Below are 23696 nucleotides of genomic sequence, written 5' to 3'. Positions count from 1 at the left end.
GGCTGGGGGAGGTATCCATCCCCTGGTCATTCCTGGCACTGTGTCCCCATGGCAGCATCCTTGTACTTCTGGGAGAAAAGTTAGAATTCCACAATCTGTCAGGTTATCCCAACCTGTCCCCTGCTGGTGGCTTTCCCGGTGACTTCTTGCCCAGCAAGTTGCCAAACATGCTGCTCCTTCTTTTGAACAGATGAGGCAGCGTGGGTCACAGGGGCAGCAGGGAAGCCAGGCCCTCACTCCACACTCTTCCCATGCACGAGGCTAGAAATAGACAGTCCTGTGCCCTCAGACATTGGTGACCCCCTTAGAAACAGTGTTATTTATGATAGGTGCCTGGCCAACATCTACATTTCCACCACACAACTGCCAGTGACTTGAGTCACATTCAGGAGTCACCTAGAGTCACTTTCCCGCAGGGTGAACCTCATGGGATGGCTTCTTTCTCTGCCTGTTCTTCCTACTGCTTCTCCTCATCTTTTTGTTTCTGAGCTCATAGTGGGTCACATTTACAGTGGATTGGGTTGACTTTCAGCCTGAAACTTACTTAATATTGACATCATTGCTTTGGTACTCCTAGCTTGCCTAAGGTTTATACTCCATTGTAAATTAGATGAGTGATTTCAAATTCTAAGTGTAGCTAACTAGTGCTAGTATCACAATTCTTTAAAACCCATAAGCATGAAAGAATATGCTCTTAACAGTGGTTGGTCTGATTCCACTTCTTTCATGGAATTCCTAGATCATCTCATTTTCCTGCATTAAGCCCTTAATAGCTCCTCACAGCTTCAAGATAAAATTCAAATAATGCCCTTTATGAGCAGTTATCCCCCTGCCCCGCCTTTTTTAAAGTGATGGGGTTTGCCATGTTGCCAGGCTGCTCTGGAGCTCCTGAGCTCAAGGGATCTGCCCACCTTGGCCCCCCGAAGTGCTGGGATTACAGGTGTGAGCCACCAGGCTGGGCTGGGAGTTCCCTTTTAATAACTTTGGTTTTGCCCACCTTCCTCCTGCAACTCTATACTGATATATAAACTACATAAAATATGGTAGCATGTATTTCAAGCTCACTATGTCTTCTCTTGCCTGTGGGCCTTTGCAGTGCTGCTTAAGCTACTTAAAACACCTTTTCCTTCCTCTCCACCTGGAGCATTACAACTCATCATTCAGACCTCAGTTGACATGTCACTTCTTCCTGAAGTTATCTCCAAGGATGTGGCCAGTGCCCCTATGTTTAGCTTGTGGAAGCACCGCCCCTCCACCCCTCTGCCATGAGCCCAAGTACAGGGCCCAGGTCTCACATGTCCACCATGCACCAAGAGCCCCTCGTGCAGTGCCTGCCCCAACACCCACCAAAAAGATTCTTTGTCCCCTAGTGCAGTGCCTGCCCCAACACCCACCAAAAAGATTCTTTGTACAAAATACTCAAGTGCCATCAGGGAGAGCACTACCTTCAGAGTAGATTAGATGGACGGGCACAGTCGCTTACACCTGTAATCCCAGCACTTTGGGAGGCTGAGGCGGACAGATCACTTGAGGTCATGAGTTCCAGACCCAGCCTGGCCAACATGGTGAAACCCTGTCTCTACTAAAAATACAAGAATTAGCCGGGCATGGTGGCGCGCACCTGTAATTCCAGCTGCACAGGAGGCTGAGGCAAGAGAATCACTTGAACCCAGGAGGCAGAGGTTGCAGTGAGCTGAGATAGTACCACTGCGCTCCAGCCTGGGTGACAGAGTGAAACTCCATAACAACAACAACAACAACAACAACAACAACAACAAAGTAGATTAGATAATGAGTGTTCTATCTTACCAACTTCGCTCATGTCATCTACCAAAATAATTTCTTCAAGAAAATAGTGTGGCGTGAGGTTCATGACACTGGACACGGTCCGAAACAAGGCATGAAATTCTTCATTATGGAAGCAAATGACAATGCTGGCAGTCGGGAGGCGGGCTGGGTAATGTTTTTGAAGACACCTGCAGGCAGAAGTAACATGAAGAAAACAATCCATCTAAATGCCTTGGATATTTTGTCATCTCATTCAAACACCTCTTCTTATTTGCATCTTTTTTACTCTTTCCTCCAATTGATCATTATGGTAGTAGGTGACAGTATATCTAAAATTACAAAAATGTATTTAACTTCTTATGTTGTTCTAGTATTTTCTGAATCATTTCCTCCTTCTTAATGTCAGTAATAATTACTCTTTCCTGAGACTGTGTTGGTAATCTTAGTTCTATTTTAAACATAGTATAAACACAAATTATATTCATATATTAGCTTCTGTTATAAAAATGAATTAGCTTTATCTCTCTTTTTTTGCTGTCACCACAGCAGAACAGATAAAAATGAATTACTAAGCTCGCACATTAAAAGGTATACATTAACTTTATTGTGCTGTCTTCAGAGAAAACTCCAACTTTATTCTTGTATTTGTGGAGTCCATCACAACAAAAAAGTGTAGCAGATATGGTCTAATTGGATTTCTTCTGAATATTTGACAAAATGCTTTATTTCATTTATTTTTATTATTATTATTTTTTGAGATGGAGTTTCACTCTTGTTGCCCAGGCTGGAGTGTAATGGTGCCATCTTGGCTCACGGCAAGCCTCCTGGGTTCAAGTGATTGTCCTGCCTCAGCCTCCCAAGTAGCTGGGATTACAGGCGCACGCCACCACGCCTGGCCAATTTTTTTTGTTTTTAGTAGAGACAATGCTTCACCATGTTGGCCAGGCTGGTTTTGAACTCCTGACCTGAGGAGATCCACCCACCTCAGCCTCCCAAAGTGTTGGGATTATAGGCATGAGCCAATGTGCCTGGCCCAAAAATGCTTTATTTATTTTTTGTGTGTGCACATGAGAGAAATACAGAAGCTGAATTCTGGAATTCTAGTAATATTAGTTATTAATTATTAGATTGATATATTATTTGGTTGTATTCTGAAATATATTTGGTTATAAATTAAAGAAATTAAAGAGCTAACTTTAGCAAAAGAAAGGGAGGTGTGGCTGGCACAGTGGCTCATGCCTGTAATCCTGGCACTTTGGGAGGCTGAGGTAGGTGGATTACCTGAGGTCACAGTTCGAGACCAGCCTGGACAACATGGCAAAATTCCGTCTTTACTAAAAATACAAAAATTAGCCAGATGTGGTGGCATGCACTTGTAGTTCCAGCTACTTAGGAGGCTAAGGCAGAGAATTTCTTGAACCTGGGAGAGGTAAGTTGTAGAGAGCCAAGATCATACCACTGCCTCCAAAGAAAAAAAAAAGAGAGAGAGAGAGAGAAAGAGAAAGAAAGAGAGAGAGGGAAGCGGAAGGGGAGGGGGAGGGGGAGGGGGAGGGGGAGGGGGAGGGGGAGGGGGAGGGGGAGGGGGAGGGGGAGGGGGGGAGGGGAGGGGAGGGGAGGGAGGGACGGGAGGGGAGGGAGGGAGGGAGGGAGGGGAGGGAAGGGGAGGGGAGGGGAGGGAAGGGAAGGGAAGGGAGAGATGTATTGTGAGCTGACCCAAATGTCTCATAGGACCTAGCAACTGCAGCAGCTGGAGCCTTAAGGAATGATTAGAACTAGAGGCTTGAATGACATCTGGACACTCTCCATCTCTGCTTTTGTGTTTACATCTGGGAAAAATAATAGTAGCAATAACAACCTACTTCCAAGGGCTGTGAAGATGCAATGAATTAACATGTCTACAACACTTAGAGAAGTGCCTGGCATGCAGTAAGTATTCAGATAGAAGGCTCATGACATGATTATCATCTTCCTTTGCAACTGGGCTTGTTTCCACTTCTTCAGTGGGAAATGTGATTGACATCGGCATATCTCATATCTCATAGGCAAGTACCCAAGGAGAAACTGATGGGACTTTACCTTTTCCAAGATCAAATATTGACCAGAAAAGATTCATTGGCCCAGCCTGCCATAGGTGCCCATCCCTGGGTTAATCAACTGGGGCCAGAAAATTGAGTCGAAATAAAAAAAATCATTGTTACCACTGCAATCACGTGGAAAGGGGGGAAAAACAGTGGGAAAGGAGTGCTGGGCAGGCAATCCTACAGGCATCCCCTCAGGGTACTCACAAAATGAAGTCACCAGGGAAGGAGAGGGCCTTATCCTGGTCTTCATTTTCATCCAAGGCAAGATGAAGACAGAGAAGTCATGTCCACTGAGTGGAACTGACATCAGATTCAAGGGAATGGAGAGTCTGAGGGACAGGGCCAAGGAAGCACCAGAACAGATGGGAATGAGGGCACCTGCACCAACTGCACTTGGGTCTGGAACGGTGAATGGGAAAATGCGGCTGTGCAGAAACATGTGGAAAAATAATTAAAAGGCTTAAATGGCTCATGCTTGTCATCCTAGCACTTTGGGAGGCCAAGGCGGGCAGATCACCTGAGGTCAGGGGTTCGAGACCAGCCTGGCCAACATGGCGAAACCCCTTCTCTACTAAAAATACAAAAATTAGCCAGGTGTGATGGCACGTACCTGTAATCCCAGCTACTCAGAAGGCAGAGGCAGGAGAATCACTTGAACCTGGAGGCAGAGGTTGCAGTGAGCCGAGATTGTGCCATCGCTCTCCAGCCTGGGCGACACAGCAAAACTCCATCTCAAAAAATATACATATGTAAGTGGGAAGATGGAATTTTAGAATTCTCATGGAGAATCTCATTAAGAATTTGCAGACTTCTGAAAATACATACATAAATCTCAATTCAAATCACATGATTAAAAAAACAAGACCTAACTTATGCTGCCTACGAGAAACTCACTTCCCCTTTAAGGATATACCAGGATTAAAAGTGATGAGACGGAAAAAGATATTTCATGCAAATGGAAACCAAAAGAGAGCAGGGTATACTTATACTGAAGTAAAATAGTAAGTCAAAAACTTTAAAAAGAGATAAAACAGGTCATTTTACAGTGATAAGGGGCCCATTTCATCAAGAAGATATAACAATATTATATTGCCAGTTGGTAATATAATACCAAGATATAACATCAAGAAGACATATTGTAAATATGTCTGCACCCAACATCACAGAACCTAAATACATAAAGCAAATATTAATAATCTGAAGTGAGCAATAGACTGCAATACAGTAATAGTAGGGGACTTCAATACCCCACTTACAGCTATGTACAGATCATCCAGACAGAAAATCAATAAGGAAATCCTGGGCTTCAACTACACTTTAGATCAAATGAAACTGACAGACACATATGAGCATTTTATTCAACAGCTGAAGAGCATATATTTCTTCTTTGGTGCACGTGGAATATCCTCCAGGATTGATCAAATATTAGGCCACAGAACAAGTCTTAACAATTTAAGATTGAAATCACATCAAGTATCTTTTCTGATCACAATGGTATGAAAACTAGAAATCAATAATGAGACAAATTTCAGAAAACTCACAAATATATGGAAATTAAACAACATATTCCTAAACAACCAATGGGCCAAAGAAGAAATTTTTAAAAAGACATTAAAATGGAAATTAAAAATATCTTGACAAATGGAAATGAAAAAACATACCAAAACATATGGGATGCAGCAAAAGCAGTACTAAGTTTGGGGATTATAGGAATAAATACCTGTATCAAAGCAAAAGAAAGTTTCCAAATACACAACCTAATGTTATACCTGAAGGAACAAGAAAAAGATGAGCAGACTAAGCCCAAATTTAGTAAAAGAAAGAAAATGACAAAGTGCAGAAATAAATGAAATAGAGATTAGGAAAACAATAGAAAAGACAAACCAAACAAAGAGTTGGGTTTTTAAAAGGATAAGCAAATTTGACAAACCTTTAGCTAGACTAATTAAGAAAAAACAAGACTCAAAAAAATAAGACCAGAAGTGAAAGAGGAGACCTAATTGACATCACAGAAATACAGAGAATCATAAAAGACCGCTATGAAAAAGTATATGCCAACAAATTGGATAACCTAGGAGAAATGAATAAATTCCCAGAAACATATAACATATCAAGACTGAATCAAGAAGAAACTGAAAATCTGAACAGACCGAAAATGGGTAAGGGCATTCAATCAGGTATAAAAATTTCTTACCAAAGAAAACCCCAGGACCTAATGGGTTCACTGCTGAATTTATTTAAAGAATAAATACCAATTCTTTTCAAATGCTTCCAAAAAATTGAGGAAGAAACACTTCCAAACTCATTTTATGAGATCAAATTATATTTTTTTGAAAAGTAAGGCAAAGCTAAAATGAAAATTCCATTTAATGACATAATATGGCTATTACAATAATGGCTAAAAACCTGGTTGGACTCCAGATAGTGGTAGCTACTCTTAGAAGTTAATTTTTAAACATAGTAGTGGGTTCTTTGTACAGAATTGAATTTCCTATTAAATAAAGTTATAGTTTAAATATTAAAACTGCCAAGTCCACTTTTCTTTTTGGATGAATCTCTCTAAACTTTGTTTTTCTGAACAATAATCATGTGATGGGGGAAGGGAAGCAAAAACAATCACACTATTTTAGAAGGTGAGATTTAGGAAGAACAAATGATGATACAGAGAGAAATTCATAACATAAAAGATATTTTAAAATGTTGACCTTTGTAGTAAATATTCAGTTCAGTGAAATATTGTTCTCCATATTAATACCATGTTCTATGGTTTGAGTAAATTTAAGTTTTTTATTTTATCATGACCCAGATACATTGTGTAATCATGTACAAACTCCACGTCTCTTGAGTGTACCACATCATAAGTGATATCTGTGGCTTCAAATGTTTGTGTTGCACACAGGTTGCAACAAGGCAAAGTGGCCCTGCTTTCTCCTGTTTCATGGATATTCCTTAATGTAAGTATTTCTCATTTAGTTAAAGGAGAATATTGGCCTTTTTCTCTGGAAACCATCAGAACTTAAAACAAACTAAAAACGCATTAGCACATACACACTACAACATAGATGAACCTTGAGGGCATCGTGCTAAGCAAAATAAGCCAGTCACAAAAAAAGACAAATACTGTATGATTCCACTTATATGAGGTACTTAAAGTAATCAAATTCATAGACGCACAAAGTAGAATGGTGATTGCCAGGAAGTGTTGGGGTTGGGAAATGGAGAGTTGTTGTTTACTGGGTACTATATTACTTCGTTTTCACATTGCTATAAAGATACCACCTGAGACTGGGTAATTTCTAAACAAAAGAGGTTTAATTGACTCACAGTTCCACATGGTTGGGGAGGCCTTGGGAAACTTACAATCATGGCAGAAGGTGAGGGGGAAGCAAGGTACATTTTACATGGCAGCAGGAGAGCGAGCGAGCATGGGGGAAGCTACCACTTTAAAAACCATCAGGTCTCATGAGAAGTCTCTCACTATCATGAGAACAGCATGGGGGAAACCACCCCCATGATCCAATCACCTCCCACCTGCTCCCTCCCTCAACACCTGAGGATTACAATTCAACATGAGATTTGGGTGGGGACAAAGAGCCAAACCATATCATTCTGCCCCGACCCCTCCCAAATATCATTTCACATTTCAAAACCAATCATGCTTTCCTAACAGTCACCCAAAGTATTAACTCATTCCAGGATTAACCTAAAAATCCAAGTCCAAAGTCTCATCTGAGACAAGACAAGTCCCTTCCTCCTATGAGCCTGTAAAATAAAAATCAAGTTAGTTATTTTCAAGATACAATGGGGGTACAGGCATTGGATAAATATTCCCATTCCAAATGGGAGAAATTGGTCAAAACAAAGGGACCACAGGCCCCATGCAAGTCTGAAACCCAGTGGGGCAGACATTAAATCTTTGCGTGTGTGTGTGTGACAGAACTCGCTCTGTCACCCAGGCTGGAGTGCAGTGGTGTGAACTCAGCCTACTGCAACCTCTGCTGGCTGGGTTGAAGCAATTCTCCTGCCTCAGCCTCCTGAGTAGCTGGGACTACAGGCATGCACCACCATGCCTGGCTAATTTCTTTTTGTATTTTTAGTAGAGATGGGGTTTCACCATGCTGGCCAGGCTGGTCTTGAACTCCTGACCTCATGATCTGCCTGCCTCAGCCTCCCAAAGTGCTGGGATTATAGGCAAGAGCCACAGTGCCTGGCCCCTTAATCTTAAAGCTCTGAAATGATCTCCTTTGACTCCAAGTCTCACACACTGATGCAAGGGGTGGGCTCCCAAGGGCTTGGGCAGTTCTGCTCCTGTGGCTGTGCAGGCTACATCCCCCACAGCTGCTTTCAAGGGCTGGTGTTGAGTGCCTGTATCTTTTCCAAGTGCATGGTGCAAGCTATCGGTGGATCTACGATTCTGGGGTCTGGAGGAAGGTGATCCTCTTCTCACAGCTCCAGTAGGCATTGCCCCAGTGGGGACTATGTTTGGTGTCTCCATCCCCACATTTCCCCTCTGCATTACCCTAGTAGAGGTTCTCCATGAGGGCTCTGCCCCTGCAGCAGGCTTCTGCCTGGATATCCAGGTATTTCCATATATCCTCTGAATTCTAGGTGGAGGCTCCCAAAGCTCAACTCTTGTCTTCTGTGCACCACAGGCCCAATACCACATGGAAGCCACCAAGGCTTGGAACTTGCAACCTCTGAAACCACAGCCTTAGTTATACTTTGGCCCCTTTTGGCTGTGGCTGGAGCTGGAGTGGCTAGGACACAGGGCACCTTGACCCAACGCTGTACAGAACAGCAGGGCCCTGGGCCTGGCCAACAAAATTGTTTTTCCTTCTAGGCCTCTGGGCCTGTGATGGGAGGAGTTGCCATGAAGATCTCTGAAATGCCCTGGAGACATTTTCCCCATTGTCTTGGCTATTAACATTCATAACTCATTACTTATGCAAATTTTCACAGCTGGATTGGGCTTGAATTTCTCCCCAGAAAGTGGGTTTTTCTTTTCTACTATATGGTCAGCTGCAAATTTTCCAAACCTCAAGTTCAAAGTTCCATAGATCTCCAGAGTAGGTGCAAAATGCCACCAGTCTCTTTGCTAAAGTATAACAAGAGTCACCTTTACTCCATTTATCAACAAGTTCCTCATCTCCATCTGAGAGCACCTCAGCCTGGACTTCATTGTCCTTATCACTATCAACATTTTGACCAAAGCCATTCAACAAGTCTCTAGGAAATTCCAAACTTTCCCACATCTTCCCCTTTTCTTCTGAGACCTCCAGTCTATTCCAACCACTGTCTGTTACCCTGTTCCCAAGTTGCTTCTACATTTTTAGGTATCTTTTTTTTTTTTTTTTTTTTTTTTTTTTTTTGAGACGGAGTCTTGCTCTGTCACCCAGGCTGGAGTGCAGTGGCTGGATCTCAGCTCACTGCAAGCTCTGCCTCCCGGGTTTACGCCATTCTCCTGCCTCAGCCTCCCGAGTAGCTGGGACTACAGGCGCCCGCCACCTCGCCCGGCTATTTTTTTGTATTTTTTAGTAGAGACGGGGTTTCACGTGTTAGCCGGGATCGTCTCTCGATCTCCTGACCTCGTGATCCGCCCGTCTCGGCCTCCCAAAGTGCTGGGATTACAGGCTTGAGCCACCGCGCCCGGCCTACATTTTTAGGTATCTTTATAGCAGTGCCCCACTCCTGGTACCAATTTTCTGTATTAATCCATTTTCACACTGCTATAAAGATGCTACCTGAGACTGGGTAATTGCTAAACAAAAGAGGTTTAATTGACTCAGTTCCACATGGCTGGGAAGCCTCAGGAAACTTACAATCATGGTAGGAGGCAAAGTGAAAGCAAGGCACGTCTTACATGGTGGCAGGAGAGAGAGAGGGAGAGAATGCAGGGGAAACTACTACTTTTAAAATCATCAGATCTCATGAGAACTCCCTCACTATCAAGAGAACAGCATGAGGGAAACCACCCCCATGATCCAATCACCTTCTACCAGGTCCCTCCCTTGACACCTGGGATTACAACTCAAGATAAGATTTGGGTGGGGACATAGACCCAAACCATATCAGGTACAGAATTTCAGTTTGGGATGGTGAGAGAGTTCTGGAGATGGATGGTATCGATGGCTGCACGATGTGAATGTCTGTATTGTATATTTTAAAAGGATTAAAATGGCAAATTTTATGTTATGTTTATTTTATATAACATAATTAATGATTATGTTAATCATTAACATAATAATTATTAATACAACAATTGAAGGAACAATTTTTTTGAAAAAAGTAAAATTTTGGGGGAAAAAAGGTAGCTGTCCAGAGCATTTTCTATCAGGAATGAATTCCCCTTTGGCCAGAAGCCCTTATTGGTGATTTAATAAAAAGATCTGTGGCTAACTCAATTCTTGGAAACCTCTAGAACACATTTTGTGCCCATGAAGAAGATACTCTCTACATTATAAGCATTAGAATCTTGAAATAGAATCTTGACATTATCTGACTTCATGTCCTAAAAATAGGAATCTATGACATTTCTAGTATGCTAAAATTAAAATCTGGTTGGTAACTTTTTAATCTATCTATCTATCTATCTATCTATCTATCTATCTATCTATCTATCTATCTACCTACCTACCTACCTACCTACCTATCTAGAGAATGAGAGAAAGAGAGAACATACATTTTATTCCTGGTATCTGGCACTTCTCTTTCGATGCCCAAGCTTCTACTGATAATCACATTAAATCCGTATTTTAAAAGTTCGTTATGAAGTTCTGGGTTTGTATGGTTAAAATCCATACCTGCAAGAAAAAGTAATTAGAGTCATATAAGTAAAGGCTTACTAGCAGTGATGCAGGAAAGGAAAGATCTTGGATAACCAAAATAATTTTTTAAAAGAACCAGAATAGAATTCAGAAATCGATCTGTGCAAAAATGGTCAAATAATTCTTGGCAAAGGCGAGTGTTTCAGTACGTTTTGCATTGCTATAAAGGAATACCTGAGGCTGGGTAATTTATAAAGAAAAGAGATGTATTTGGCTCACAGTTCTGCAGGCTGTGCAAGAAGCATTGGGCCGGCATCTGCGTCTGGTGGGGGCCTCAGGAAGCTTCCAATCTTGGCAGGAGGTAAAGAGGAAACAGGCAAGTCACACGGTGAGAGTGGGAGCAAGGACCGGGAGATGCCAGGCTTTTGAAACGACCAGCTTTCCCATGAGCTAATAGAAGGAGAGCTCATTACTGTAGGCAGGAACCAAGCCATTCACGAGTGATCTGCCCATGTAACCCAAACACATCCTGCCAGGCTCCATATTAAGCACTGTGGGCCAAATTTCAACATGAGACATGGAGGGATAAATATTCTGATTATATCAGTGGGGAAAGGGGAGTTTATCAACAAATGGTGTTGGATCAACTGGGTATCTGTAGAAAATAACCTGTATGTGATGGTCCATTTTCAATTCTAAGTGCCCTAGTATAGGTTTAAGCAGGCTACATGGAAATAGAGAGATAAAGAAGCAGAATGTACTGAGCCACTCCCGTCCCCCGCCCCTTCCTGCTCTCCCTTTCACCCAGTAGCCAGGCGTCTATTGATCGGGGCCCCCTCAACTACCCCCTCCCCACCCACCAAAGAATTTAGTTTTGGAGCCGGGCGCGGTGGCTCATGCCTGTAATCCCAGCACTTTGGGAGGCCGAGGTGGGCAGATCAGGAGGTGAGGAGATCGGGACCATCCTGGCTAACACGGTGAAACCCCCTCTCTACTGAACAAACAAACAAACAAAAAAATAAAAATAAAAATAAAGAAATACAAAAAATACAAAAAATTACAGGTGGCAGGCACCTGTAGTCCCAGCTACTTAGGAGGCTGAGGCAGGAGAATGGCGTGAACCCAGGAAGCGAAGCCAATAGCGCGCCACTGCACTCCAGCCTGGGCGACAGAGCGAGACTCCGTCTCAAAAACAAAACAAAACAAAAAAAAGAATTTAGTTTTGGTTAGCTTGCAACATACGTAATTGTATCCTTTCTTATCAGCTAAGTGCCGCCACTAGGGCCATAAATCAAATGTTTGAAGGGTCCTGAGAGAGTTGCAGTGCATTGTGGGCTGCAATAAAATGCAGCACAAAGACCCTAAAGAACATACTTGAAGCCCCTGCCTAACAACCAACAGGCAACGTCCGGGAAGATCATGACCCCACAGTACTCAAGTCTATGAGGAAGGGGGAGGGATCTGCGCACTAGGGGATAAATTGCTTGTTGAAACTGTGCTGGGTGTGTCTGCGTGCCAGACACCCGGTCTTGCATCACTGCCATTAAAAGTCTCACTTCCACTATTCTCTGGGTCTCTGAGTCCATTCTTTGGGTTTGGATGGGTGAGTTTGTTTCTCACAATATCCATGTGGAAAAAGTGAGCATTTATTCTTACCCTACATCATCACAACAATTAACTCGAAATAGATCATGGCCCTAATGTGAAACCTAAAACTTTAAATTCATTTCCAAAAGAAAACAGAATGAAATCTTTGTGAACTTGAGGTAAGCAAAGGTTTCTCAGATGAAACATAAAAACCATAAATCATAAAAGAAAAGCATCAAAATGTAACATTGTGAGGCATTTTGGGGACTTATGAAATAAAAACCCCCAAATTTTAAAATGTAAAATTGTGCTTTTTGAATGCCATTAAAGAGAATAAAAAGACAAGCTACAGATTTGTCCAAAACATTTGAAACTCACATATCAAGAAACTTGAATTTAGAATATATAAAGAAGTCTTAAAAATTAAGAAGAAAAACATCCCATTTAAAAATAGACAAAAGACTCCAAAAGATACTTTACAAAAGAAGGTATATGAGTGGTTATCAAGCACATGAAAAGGTGCTCAAAATCATTAGTCATCAGGGAAATACAAATTAAGACCAAAGTGATGGCCTTACTCACCCATTAGAATAACTAAAATTTGAAAACTGGACCATGTCAAGTGTTAGCAAAGATCCAGAGAACATGGGATTCTCGCACACTCATATAAAGTGGCCCAGCTACTTTGGGAAACAGTTTGGCCATCCCAATACTTGTTTCACTTGGCAGAGAATCAGGTTCTACTCACATCCCAGAAAGCAACACTGTCCCCTGGCACTCATCCTTGGTTTGCTGTTTCTCTCCTTCCTGTCACCATCCGATAGGTAAGACTGAGAGCCAGAATTAGAGTGTGACCTCGGGGCAATGAGCAGGAGACCTGCCAAGGGGCTGTTGTGTGTCACACGCTGGAGTAGTGCTTAGGGTAGGGTTTCAGGCCCACACCTACCTGGCCATCTAGTGGGAGGGCCATTCAGAGCAGGGATCCACAGAAATAGTAGGCCTGTGTGTTAAGGCTTTAATTTCTACTCTTATTTTCTTCATCTTTCTTTGGGTTTATTTTGTTCAACTGGGTCTTCATATTTGTATTTTATTTATTTTTTATTTTTTTGAGACAGCATCTAACTCTGTTGCCCAGGCTAGAGTGCAGTGGCCCAATCATAGCTCGTCGTAACCTTGAATTCCTGGGCTCAAGCGATCCTTCCACCTCAGCTCTCCAAGTAGCTGGGACTATAGGCATGCACCACCACACCTGGCTAGTTATTATTATTATTTTTGTTGAGTTGGGGTCTTGCTATGTTCCCCAGGCAGGTCTTGAACTCCTGGCCTCAAGTGATCCTCCTGCCTCTGCCTCCCAAATTGTCGAGATTACATGTGTGAGCCACCGTGCCTGGCAAAATCAGATCTTCATGTGTGGGAACATGGGAAAATAATCTTACAAACATAGTGATGAGGGAAAAAAGCAAGTTCCAAAATGATACGTATATCAGAATATCTAAAAATGTATTAAAAACATAGAACACAATATTTTGCTTAGGGATAATATGCAGAGGAAGTGGAAGGACATGCAGGAGAAAGACACCCATCACTTCAGGCCAGACAACCTCTGAGGGCAGCGTGGGGACGGGAGGGAGGTAGGGTTTTTACGGTACTATTACAACTTATTTCTTGGAAAAACAGAAAGCTATCTGAAGCAAATATAGCAAAACTATATTTAAAATGATAAATTTAAGTGGTAAATACATGCATACTTGTTTTATTATTTTCTATGTATAGACATATACAGGTATATAAAATAATTTATAACTTAAAAAGTAAATTGCTTTAAAAAGGATATTCTCATACTCTTCCAAATATTAAATATTATGGTGTATTTTTCCCTTCAAATGGCTCATGGAAAAAAATCCAAATACTTACCTAGCGTAGACTCTGCTTTATCTTCATCAGTCCTTTTGACTATTACATGCGGTTTTGGTATTTGGTCTGAGCCATAGATAATTTGCTGATGCACTTTTTTTCCAGGAGACCAAGCTGACAGAGGCTCATGGCTTTTCTTCTGCCAGTTGCTCACATGATTATGGTGCAAATATATGAATAACAGAGCTGTCCAGATCCCAAATATCAAGGACCCATAGAATAAACATCGAATTATGGCGTTTCTCATTGTAAACCTGGCATTTTCAAAGGTCCATTTTTCAATTTCCTAAATCTGAATGATTTAAGAGAAGCAGTATTAGATATTCCAATGGTTTGTAAATCACCTACTTGGCTTAAATTCCATTTTCAGTGTTTTAAAAACAACCACGTTGACTGTCCTTATCATATACATAAAGTGTGTCCTTATTTCTATTAGCACAAATTCCTAAAACTGATATTCCTAAGATTACTTGACATCAAAATGTATAACATGCTAATAAAACATACAGTGTCATTTCAAGACATTGGCCCATACTCCTGTACATATAGGAAATACCATCAAAGAAGGCTTTCTCATCCCTTATCCATATCCAGTCCACCTCGGAGTGATAGTATGGATCTCTAAAAAATCTGATTTGACATCAAGCAGCTTGTTAAAAAGGTAAAAACACAGCCGGGCGCGGTGGCTCAAGCCTGTAATCCCAGCACTTTGGGAGGCCGAGACGGGCGGATCACGAGGTCAGGAGATTAAGACTATCCTGGCTAACCCGGTGAAACCCCGTCTCTACTAAAAAATACAAAAAACTAGCAGGGCGAGGTGGCGAGGGCCTGTAGTCCCAGCTACTCGGGAGGCTGAGGCAGGAGAATGGCGTAAACCCAGGAGGCGGAGCTTGCAGTGAGCTGAGATCCAGCCACTGCACTCCAGCCTGGGCGACAGAGTGAGACTCCGTCTCAAAAAAAAAAAAAAAAAAAAAAGTAAAAACACACAATATCACATGCTGGAAATGAAGGGAGCAATGAGTACCATGGCCCACTGCTGATGGATGGCACAATGGTACAATCGTTTTGGCGTTATCTAGTCACGTTGAATATATGTATATGATATGATGAAGCAGTTCCATCCTTAGGGATATATCCTAAACAGACTCGTAAGTTGGCCAGGCGCATTGGCTCACGCCTGTAATCCCAGCACTTTGGGAGGCCGAGGCGGGTGCATCACGAGGTCAGGAGATTGAGACCATCCTGGCTAATATGGTGAAACCCCGTCTCTACTAAAAAATACAAAAAACTAGCCAGGCGAGGTGGCCGGCGCCTATAGTCCCAGCTACTTGGGAGGCTGAGGCAGGAGAATGGCTGAACCCGGGAGGCGGAACTTGCAGTAAGCCGATATCACACCACTGCACTCCAGCCTGGGCGACAGAGCAGAGCAAGACTCCGTCTCAAACAAAAAAAGAGACTCATAAGTTGCAGCTCTCATCTAAAGAGATGTATCATGAGACAGGTACAAGAATGTTTATTGAAGTATGTTTGTCATAGTGAAAACTAGATACTGGCCGGGCGTGGTGGCCCACGCCTGTAATCCCAGTACTTTGGGAGGCCAAGGCAGGTGGATCACCTGAAGTCAGGAGTTCGAGACCAGCTTAGCCAATATGGTGAAACCCTGTCTCTAGTAAAAATACAGAAAATTAGCCGGGCATTGTGGACGGCACCTGTAATCCCAGCTACTCGGGAGGCTGAGGCAGGAACATCGCTTAAACCTGGGAAGCAGAGGTTGCAGTGAGCCAAGATCACACCACTGCACTCTAGCCTGGGCAACAAGAGTGAAACTCCGTCTCAAAAAAAAAAAAAGAAAGAAAGAAAAAAAGAAAATTAGACACAGCTGAAGTTTCCCTCAACAGGAGAACTAATAAAGCGAGGCTACTCTTTCAATGATGGAAATGAACTAATAAAGCGAGGCTACTCTTTCAATGATGGAAATGAATCTGCTGAAGCTATGTGCACTGGTGCTGTAAAGTCTAAAAACGTCATGTGCGAAAAGCAAGTACAGTGGGATATAAATCTGGAAAACATGAAAAAGAGTGCTATTATTTATGGTACACCAATATGTAGCAAATGCATGGTTAAAAAAAAAAACATGCATGTGAATGATGTACACAAATTTACATAATAGTGATTTTATATATATATATATATAAAATAGTGAATTTACATAACAGTGATTACCTTCATGGTGGAGGGGAGGAGAATAAAGAACTCATACTGTATCCTTTTTTTTTTTTGAGACAGGGTCTCACTCCCCTCACCCAGGCTAGAGTGCAGTGGCACAAACATGGCTCACTGCAGCCTCGACCTTCTGAGCCCAAGGGATCCTCCTACCACAGCTTCCTGAATAGCTGAGACCACAGGCACATGCCACCATGTGTGGCTAATTATCATTATTATTATTTTTTTTTTTTGATATAGACAAGGTCCCACTGTGTTGCCCAGGCTGGCCTCGAACTCCTGGACTCAAGCAATTCTGCTGCCTTAGCCTCACAAAGTGTGGGGATTACAGGTGTGAGCCACCATGTCCAGCCTCCTACTGTTAATGCTGACTTTTTAAAAAAGCTCTGAAGAAAATGTGGCAAAATGATGTGATTTGATTGAGCTTGATAAATGAGAACTCAGAGTGCTCATATTTTTCTCTATATTTTCCTTGTCTGAAATTGTAATTTATTTTAAAAAGAAAGTCTTGAGAGGTTTCCTTTAAAGATGATCGATTGAATGTGTGTGTCTTCTCTCTCTCTTGACTCAACTGTGAATAAGAATAAAGCTAAAAACTCTCATGGGAAAAGAGAGTGGTAGAGGGAACAGCAACGCACGTGAGATTTTAACACGTCTGGAGGAGAGAACGTTATTGGACGGATGAGAACAATGTGAAAAGACAGAGGACTCTGATGAGGAAAGAAGGCTGCTAACCCTGGAGAAGCTTGAGGCTTGGAGGCCCCTGGTGAGTCAGTGGACTCATGGCTGCGGGCTTGGGGAAAGCCACGTTAGTATTCAGAATAGTCAGCTCTCTTCACCCAGCCCTGCACAGCAAAATCCAGGCAGGAGTCAGAGTGGTTTCTTTGAAGAAGTAGACTGGGAGAGGCTGAGCCTCTACAAAGGAAAGCTTGTGGCTAAAAGCAAGAGTGTCACTTAGAATGTGTGGATGTGGAGTGTCTGGGTCTATCTGTCTTCTTTCCCTCCTCCCACACAGGATCCTGGCAGCCAGGTTGCTACGTCTGAGGTGGGATTGATAGGAGAATCGTTCTGGGATGAGAAGACAGGGCCCAGAGAAAAGACCTCCATATGCTGAAATGTAAGAGCTTCCAATAAAGCAGCCGGCTCCCTGGGCCGTCCCCCTGAAGACAGCACACCTGTGGCCAAGGTCGACCCAACACTCAGCGATTCCATTCAGCTGGTTGGCGTCTCACTTTGGGATTGGAATCGGTGTTAATCTGTTTTCACCATGCTGATAAAGATACCCAATGCTGGGTAATTTATACAGGAAAAAGGGTTTAATGGACTTACAGTTCCACGTGGCTGCGGAGAACTCACAATCAGGGTGTAAGGCAAGGAGGAGCAAGCCACACCTTCATGGATGGCAGCAGGCAGAGAGAGTTTGTGCAGAGAAATTCCACCCATAGAACCATCAGATCTCGTGAGACTTACTCACTCTCACGAGAACAACATGGGAAAGACCCGCCCGCATGATTCAATGACCTACCCCCGGGTTCCTCCCACAGCACGTGGGAATTCAAGATGAGATTTGGGTGGGAACACAGCCAAACCATATCAGAATCGAATGCTGTTATGAACGGAACCGTGTTCCCCCGCAACTCACATGTGGAAACACCAAGCCCCGATGCGACTGTATTTGGAGACAGAGCTTTTAAAGAGGTGATTATGGTTATATGAGGTCACAGGGTGGGCCCTAATCCAATAGGACCAGCGTCCTTATGGGAAGAGGAAAAGTCCCCAGGCAGGTGCTTGCACAGAGAAAAGGCCTGTGAGGTCAGGGCGGAAGGGCAACCGCCTGCAAGCCCTGAAGACAGGCCTCGGGGAAACCAAGCCTGCTGGCAGCTGGATGCCGAGTCCCGCCTCCAGAACTGTGGGAAAATCAGTGTCTGTTGGCCAAGCCTCCCAGTCTGTGGACTTGGTTATGGCAGCCGGAGCTGACTCCTACAGCTGCCAAGGATTGCCCGAGACTTTTAAGGAAAGCCTCCAGAAAGAAAGAAAATGCAAATAGAACCAGAAAGGGGAAGAAAGAAATGAGAACTTTGAAAATATCAAAACATAATGTTGGTTGCTCAGAGAGATCAAAGAAGATGCTACACTCATACAACCAGAGGAACAGGCTATGAAAAAGGAGCATTGAGAGAATAAAAAGGGGAAACTGAAATTTAAAACATGATTGTTCACATTTAAAAATCAGAATAAATGGCCAGGCGTGGTGGTTCACGCCTGTAATCCCAGCACTTTCAGAGGCCGAGGTGGGCGGATCCCTTGAGGTCAGGAGTTGGAAACCAGCCTGGCCAACATGGTGAAACCCCATCTCTACTAAAAATACAAAGATTAGCTGGGCATGATTGCCCACGTCTATAATCCCTACTACTCAGGAGGCTGAGGCATAAGAATGGCTTGAACCCGGGAGGCCGAGGTTGCAGTGAGCCTAGATCGCACCACTGCACTTCATCCTGGGCAACACAGTGAGACTCTGTCTCAAAATAAAGAAATACATGATAAAAATAATTAGAAAAATGGTGAGAAAGGAATATTTTGAAATGCACAAGAAAATGGCAGAGGGAAGCCTAAAAGAAAGTTGAGACCTGTGGTGTTTCATTCTAGAAGGTAGAAAGAACATCTGCCCAGTAATGAGTTCCACAAGGTGATGAGAGAAAAGTGGAGAGGAAATGGTCAACGCAATCATGCAAACATTTCCAGAATGAAAGGGACCCACAGAATGCCCCATATAATGAATGAGACAAGAAAGAGTATCAAAATGACATCAAACTTCTCAACAGCAACACTGGATTCTGAAACTATAGATAAACAGCTTGAAAATTTTATGTTAAATGATATTCAACCTAGAATTCTCAATCTAGTCAAAATTTAATCAAACTTGGGAGTGGAATAAAAATATTTTCAGGTATATAAAGGGGCTCAGAAAAATTACTCTCCATGTATTCTTTTTTGGGAAACTACCTGGGGATTGCAAATGGCAATAAAGGAAAAAGTAAATAAAGACATGGGCTGGGCGCAGTGACTCATGCCTGGAATTCCAACACTTTTGGGAGGCCGAGGTGGGTGGATCACTTGAGGTCAGGAGTTTGAGACCAGCCTGGCCAACATGGTGAAACCCTGTCTCTACTAAAAATACAAAAATTATCTGGGAATGATGTTTGGCTCCTATAATCCGAGCTACTTGGGAGGCTGAGGGAAGAGAATCATTTGAACCCGGGAGGTGGAGGTTGCAGTGAGCTGAGATCATGCCACTGCACTCCAGTCTAGGAGACAGAGCAAGACTGTCTATTAAACAAACAAACAAACAAACAAAAACCCAGACATGGACCCAGGACGGTGAATGCAACCCCGTTGAGAGGAAGAGTATGTGGGATGGAGAAGTTTAGGTGGATGACACAGTTGATGGTAAAAATTAAGTGGCTCACGCCTGTAATCCCAGCATTTTGGGAGGCTGTGGCGGACAGATCACGAGGTCAGGAGATCGAGACCATCCTGGCTAACACGGCGAAACCCCATCTCTACTAAAAATACAAAAAATTAGCTGGGCAAGGTGGCCCACGCCTACAGTCCCAGCTACTTTGGAGGCTGAGGCAGGAGAATGGCGTGAATGTGGGAGGCGAAGCTTGTAGAGAGCCAAGATTGTGTCACTGCACTCCAGCCTGGGCAACAGAGTGAGCCTCTGTCTCAAAAAAAAAAAAAAAAAAAAAAAAAATTAAGGAACAATATTTACAGAGTGGTAAAATGCAAACACTGATTACTACATTAACCACAAACACACACACACACACACACACACACACACACAGACTTTTTTTTTAGGAAAAATAAACTAGAAGAAATGGAGGTCATATAATACAAATGAAGTTGATATATGAAATTAATCAAAAAATAGAACTCTAACAACCCCCTTTTAAAATATGAAGGTGGGTCGGGCTCTGTGGCTCACGTCTGTAATCCCAGCACTTTGGGAGGCCGAGGTGGGTGGATCACAAGGTCAGAAGTTCAAGACCAGCCTGACCAATATGATGAAACCCTGTCTCTACTGAAAGTACAAAAATTAGCCGGGCGTGGTGGCGTGTGCCTGTAATCCCAGCTACTCAGGAAGCTGAGGCAGGAGAATTGCTTGAACTCAGGAGTTGGAGGTTGCAGTAAGCCAAGATCGCACCACTGCACTCCAGCCTGGGTGACAGAGCGAGACTCTGTCTCAAAAAAAAAAAAAAAAGGGTAACTGTCATAAGAAATAGATTGAAGAGTCAAAAGTGGTTGTAAGAGGGAGTTGAACTGGGGGCTGGACAGGAACTGGGCAGGGACCTGCTGATTTTCTTTATAATTTTTTGTTTTTATTTTATTTTTTATATGTATGCATTACACTGAAAGATATTTTTAAAATAAAGATTGTCTAAACAGATTAGAAATGCAAACAAACCATATCAAACAGCATGGATACTGGTAAACACAAGAATACATCGGCCACTTGTCCCCTGGACCCTGCCCCTTTCCATCACATGTCATCCCGGCACCTGGAAAAGGTAGTCGCTGAAATGAGCCTTAGGCCCTGCAGGTCAGTCCAAGCTCTAGGACCCTCAGCTTCTGTCCTCCTTCGTCTCACACTCTGGTTTGCTCAAGTGTCTTCTTGACCTTTGAACATTTAGTATTGTCTCCCATTTTTGTCCTCTCTCTGACTTGAGAACATAATTTGGTTTCTACAGTTTTGAGAAAGGGTCTAGCTCTGTCACCCAGGTTGGAGTACAGTGGTGTGATCGTGGCTCACTGCAGCCTTGACCTAGCTCACTGGCTCAAGCGATCCTCCCACCTCAGCCTCCCAAGTAATTGGGACTACAGGCGCCCACCACCACACCCAACTAGTTTTTGTATTTTTTTTTTTTTTTTTTGTAGAGATGGCATTTTGCCATGTTACCCAGGCTGGTTTCGAACTCCCAAACTCAAGCAATCTGCCTGCCTTGGCCTCTCAAGGGATTAATCCCAAAGTGCTGGGATTACAGGCATGAGCCACTGTGCATGGCCTTGTTTTGTTTGTGAGTTGGTATCTCACTCTGTCACCCAGGCTTGAGTGCAGCTGGCATGATCATTGCTCACTGCAGCCTTGAACTCCTGGCTTCAAGTGATCCTCTGTCTTTGACCTCCCAAAGTGCTGGAGCTGTAGGCACATGCCTGCCCCCATGCTTGGCTTTGGCTTCTACAGTTTTGACCTTAGGCATGTCCCAGGAACTGGCTTGCATATACATTGTAGCTTCAGTAGGAAACCCACGCTGCTTGACAGAACCTGGTATCCAGAACAATTCCATGGCATCAAACCACCAGAACAGGACATTGTCCCCTCAAAGAGACTTGAACACACCTGCACAAAATGTCTTATGCATGGGATGCTGTGCTGCGCCACCCAGACACCGCCTTCAGGGCAGAGACACTCCTTCTTCCAGCTGCCACGAGAAGTAGCTGCCATAGACTCACAGCTCATTACCTAGTCAAGCCGCTTTGTCCAAGCGTCCCCCGCCCTGGGGATCTCACATTCAACGACTGGTCAATGGGTACAGCTCCCTTGTCTATCTGGGGGGACTCTGGAGAGCCCTCAGTGCGAGCTGCCTGTGGGGTGGGCAGAGTCTCTTCTGGAAATTGCATCACCATCTAGCCTCTTCTTCTGATTGAACCTACTTGTCTCCCTGCCTTGCAGTGTTTGTCCCCAGATCCGCTCCTGATACACTTTTCCATGCAAATGTTCATCTAAGAGTCTTTTTCCTGGGGAACTTGACCTAGTATGACGGTTGCTAATGGTCCAGGAAAATGGGCTGTAAAGAGGATTTTAGGGCTAGACCACCCTCCAGGTGGCTGGCCCTGAGCATCCCATCGCTGGTGGAAAGGTGGTGTTCTGAAAGCCCCTGGCATGCTATGGCTGATATGTGCTTGTTAAAATCTCACTGGCTGTGAATCAGGATGAAATACAGGTGGAAAGGAATGTTCTGGTTCATGCACTTGACTGAGGAACAGGGAGGAGTAATTATAAATATTACAGGATAGACGGCTATTGTCGGATGCTATGGTTGCATTTGAAAAAGGCAAGGAAGGCTGAGGGTGGTAATCACCAATTGAAAGCAAAGTATCAGAGTCAGAGGCCCTTGTTAGCATATGAAGGATCTCATTTCCTACAACCTAAGGGCGGGTAGAGCTGAGGGTCATGTTCAGGGCCTGATTATCAGGGCAGCAGAGCTCCAGGGCAGGTTGAATTCTCAAGCCTGCCTGGTCTGCTATCCAGGGAAGGAGGCAGGCTCTGACATTTGGGATGGGGATATCTGGGTAGAGACACGCCGGAGACCAGGAAGGCCCAGGTCCACAGGAATCCTCTGAACCTACAGAAATGGCCCGCTGCTCCCCAAGAAGACTAGCTCTCCTTCTCTGCTTTGCAAGGCAACACATGCCCTCCCTCAGGACCTTCCCCCCAGTACCCTCCTGGCCACCAGATCAATAAGTAGGGTCACATTACAACTTAGCCTGTGTGGGAAAGTCCTACCCTGCTAAGAGAAGAAGGAGAGTGTTCCCAAAGGAGCTGCAGAATTAGCCATCTTGAACCAGCAGGCACCCAGGGCACACATATGGGACTGAGTCCAGAGGATACGGAATAAGGGAGGGGGAATGTAAAGTTGGATTTGGGAGCATTTATTACAACAGAAATACTCCCCCAGGACACTCTGGCCAAGATCCTGGGTGCAAAATAGAGATTCATTGACTGAATAAGTAGCACTTTAGGAATGAAATATTTGATTATGCCAATTAAAAGTATCAAATATATGAAGAGAAGAAGGCAAAGTAGGGAAAATGGTGGATTAGGACACCTGAAAAGGGAATAAAACTGTTTTAATTTACTTTACCACAACTGAGTTGCCAGAGTCCACAACCGGAGTGAGAACTTTCTCAATGCCTTTTAGCCAATCAAATGGTGTTATTTCCAGGCCCACCTGGAAGGACTGGTGCTCTTTCCAGCACACACTTCCCCATTCTGAGCCCATGAAAACCCCAGACTCAGCCACATGTTGGGACTACCCACCTTTGAGCCCCCTCTCACACAGAGGGCTACCCACTTCAGATCCCTTCTTATGTCAAGAGCTGTTCTGTTGCTCGATAAAACCCTCCTCTGCCTTGCTCACTCTCCAGTGTCTGTGTAACCTCATTCTTCTTGGACACAGGACAAGGACCTGGGACCCACCAAATGGCAGGTGCAAAAGGAGCTGGAACACTATAGCCTTCCCACCTTCCATCAGTGCCAGGTGGCCACCCCACATGA

General features: G+C 43.6%; 1 protein-coding gene across 2 annotated transcripts in view; it reads right to left on the bottom strand.

Moving 5' to 3' along the window:
• The window catches only part of GALNTL5 (polypeptide N-acetylgalactosaminyltransferase like 5), a 50435-nt gene extending 36009 nt beyond the window's left edge, over window positions 1–14426 (bottom strand). The window contains exons 1-3 of one of the 2 annotated variants that reach the window (XM_045388087.2): window positions 14135–14426; window positions 10549–10669; window positions 1810–1976 (exon numbers count right to left, since the gene is read on the bottom strand). In XM_045388087.2, coding sequence (XP_045244022.2) covers window positions 1810–1976; window positions 10549–10669; window positions 14135–14381 — 535 coding nt within the window. In that variant the 5' untranslated portion in view covers window positions 14382–14426. Of the gene's footprint in view, window positions 1–1809; window positions 1977–10548; window positions 10670–10912; window positions 11084–14134 lie in introns of those variants that run through there. The other variant, XM_045388088.2, reaches the window with a different exon arrangement.
• Window positions 14427–23696: the final 9270 nt, after the last annotated feature.

The sequence above is a fragment of the Macaca fascicularis genome, chromosome 3 (assembly GCF_037993035.2).
Source record: "Macaca fascicularis isolate 582-1 chromosome 3, T2T-MFA8v1.1".
Taxonomy (NCBI): domain Eukaryota; kingdom Metazoa; phylum Chordata; class Mammalia; order Primates; family Cercopithecidae; genus Macaca; species Macaca fascicularis.
The sequence above is the reverse complement of the archived record's forward strand: the minus strand, read 5'-3'. Positions and strand labels throughout refer to the sequence as shown.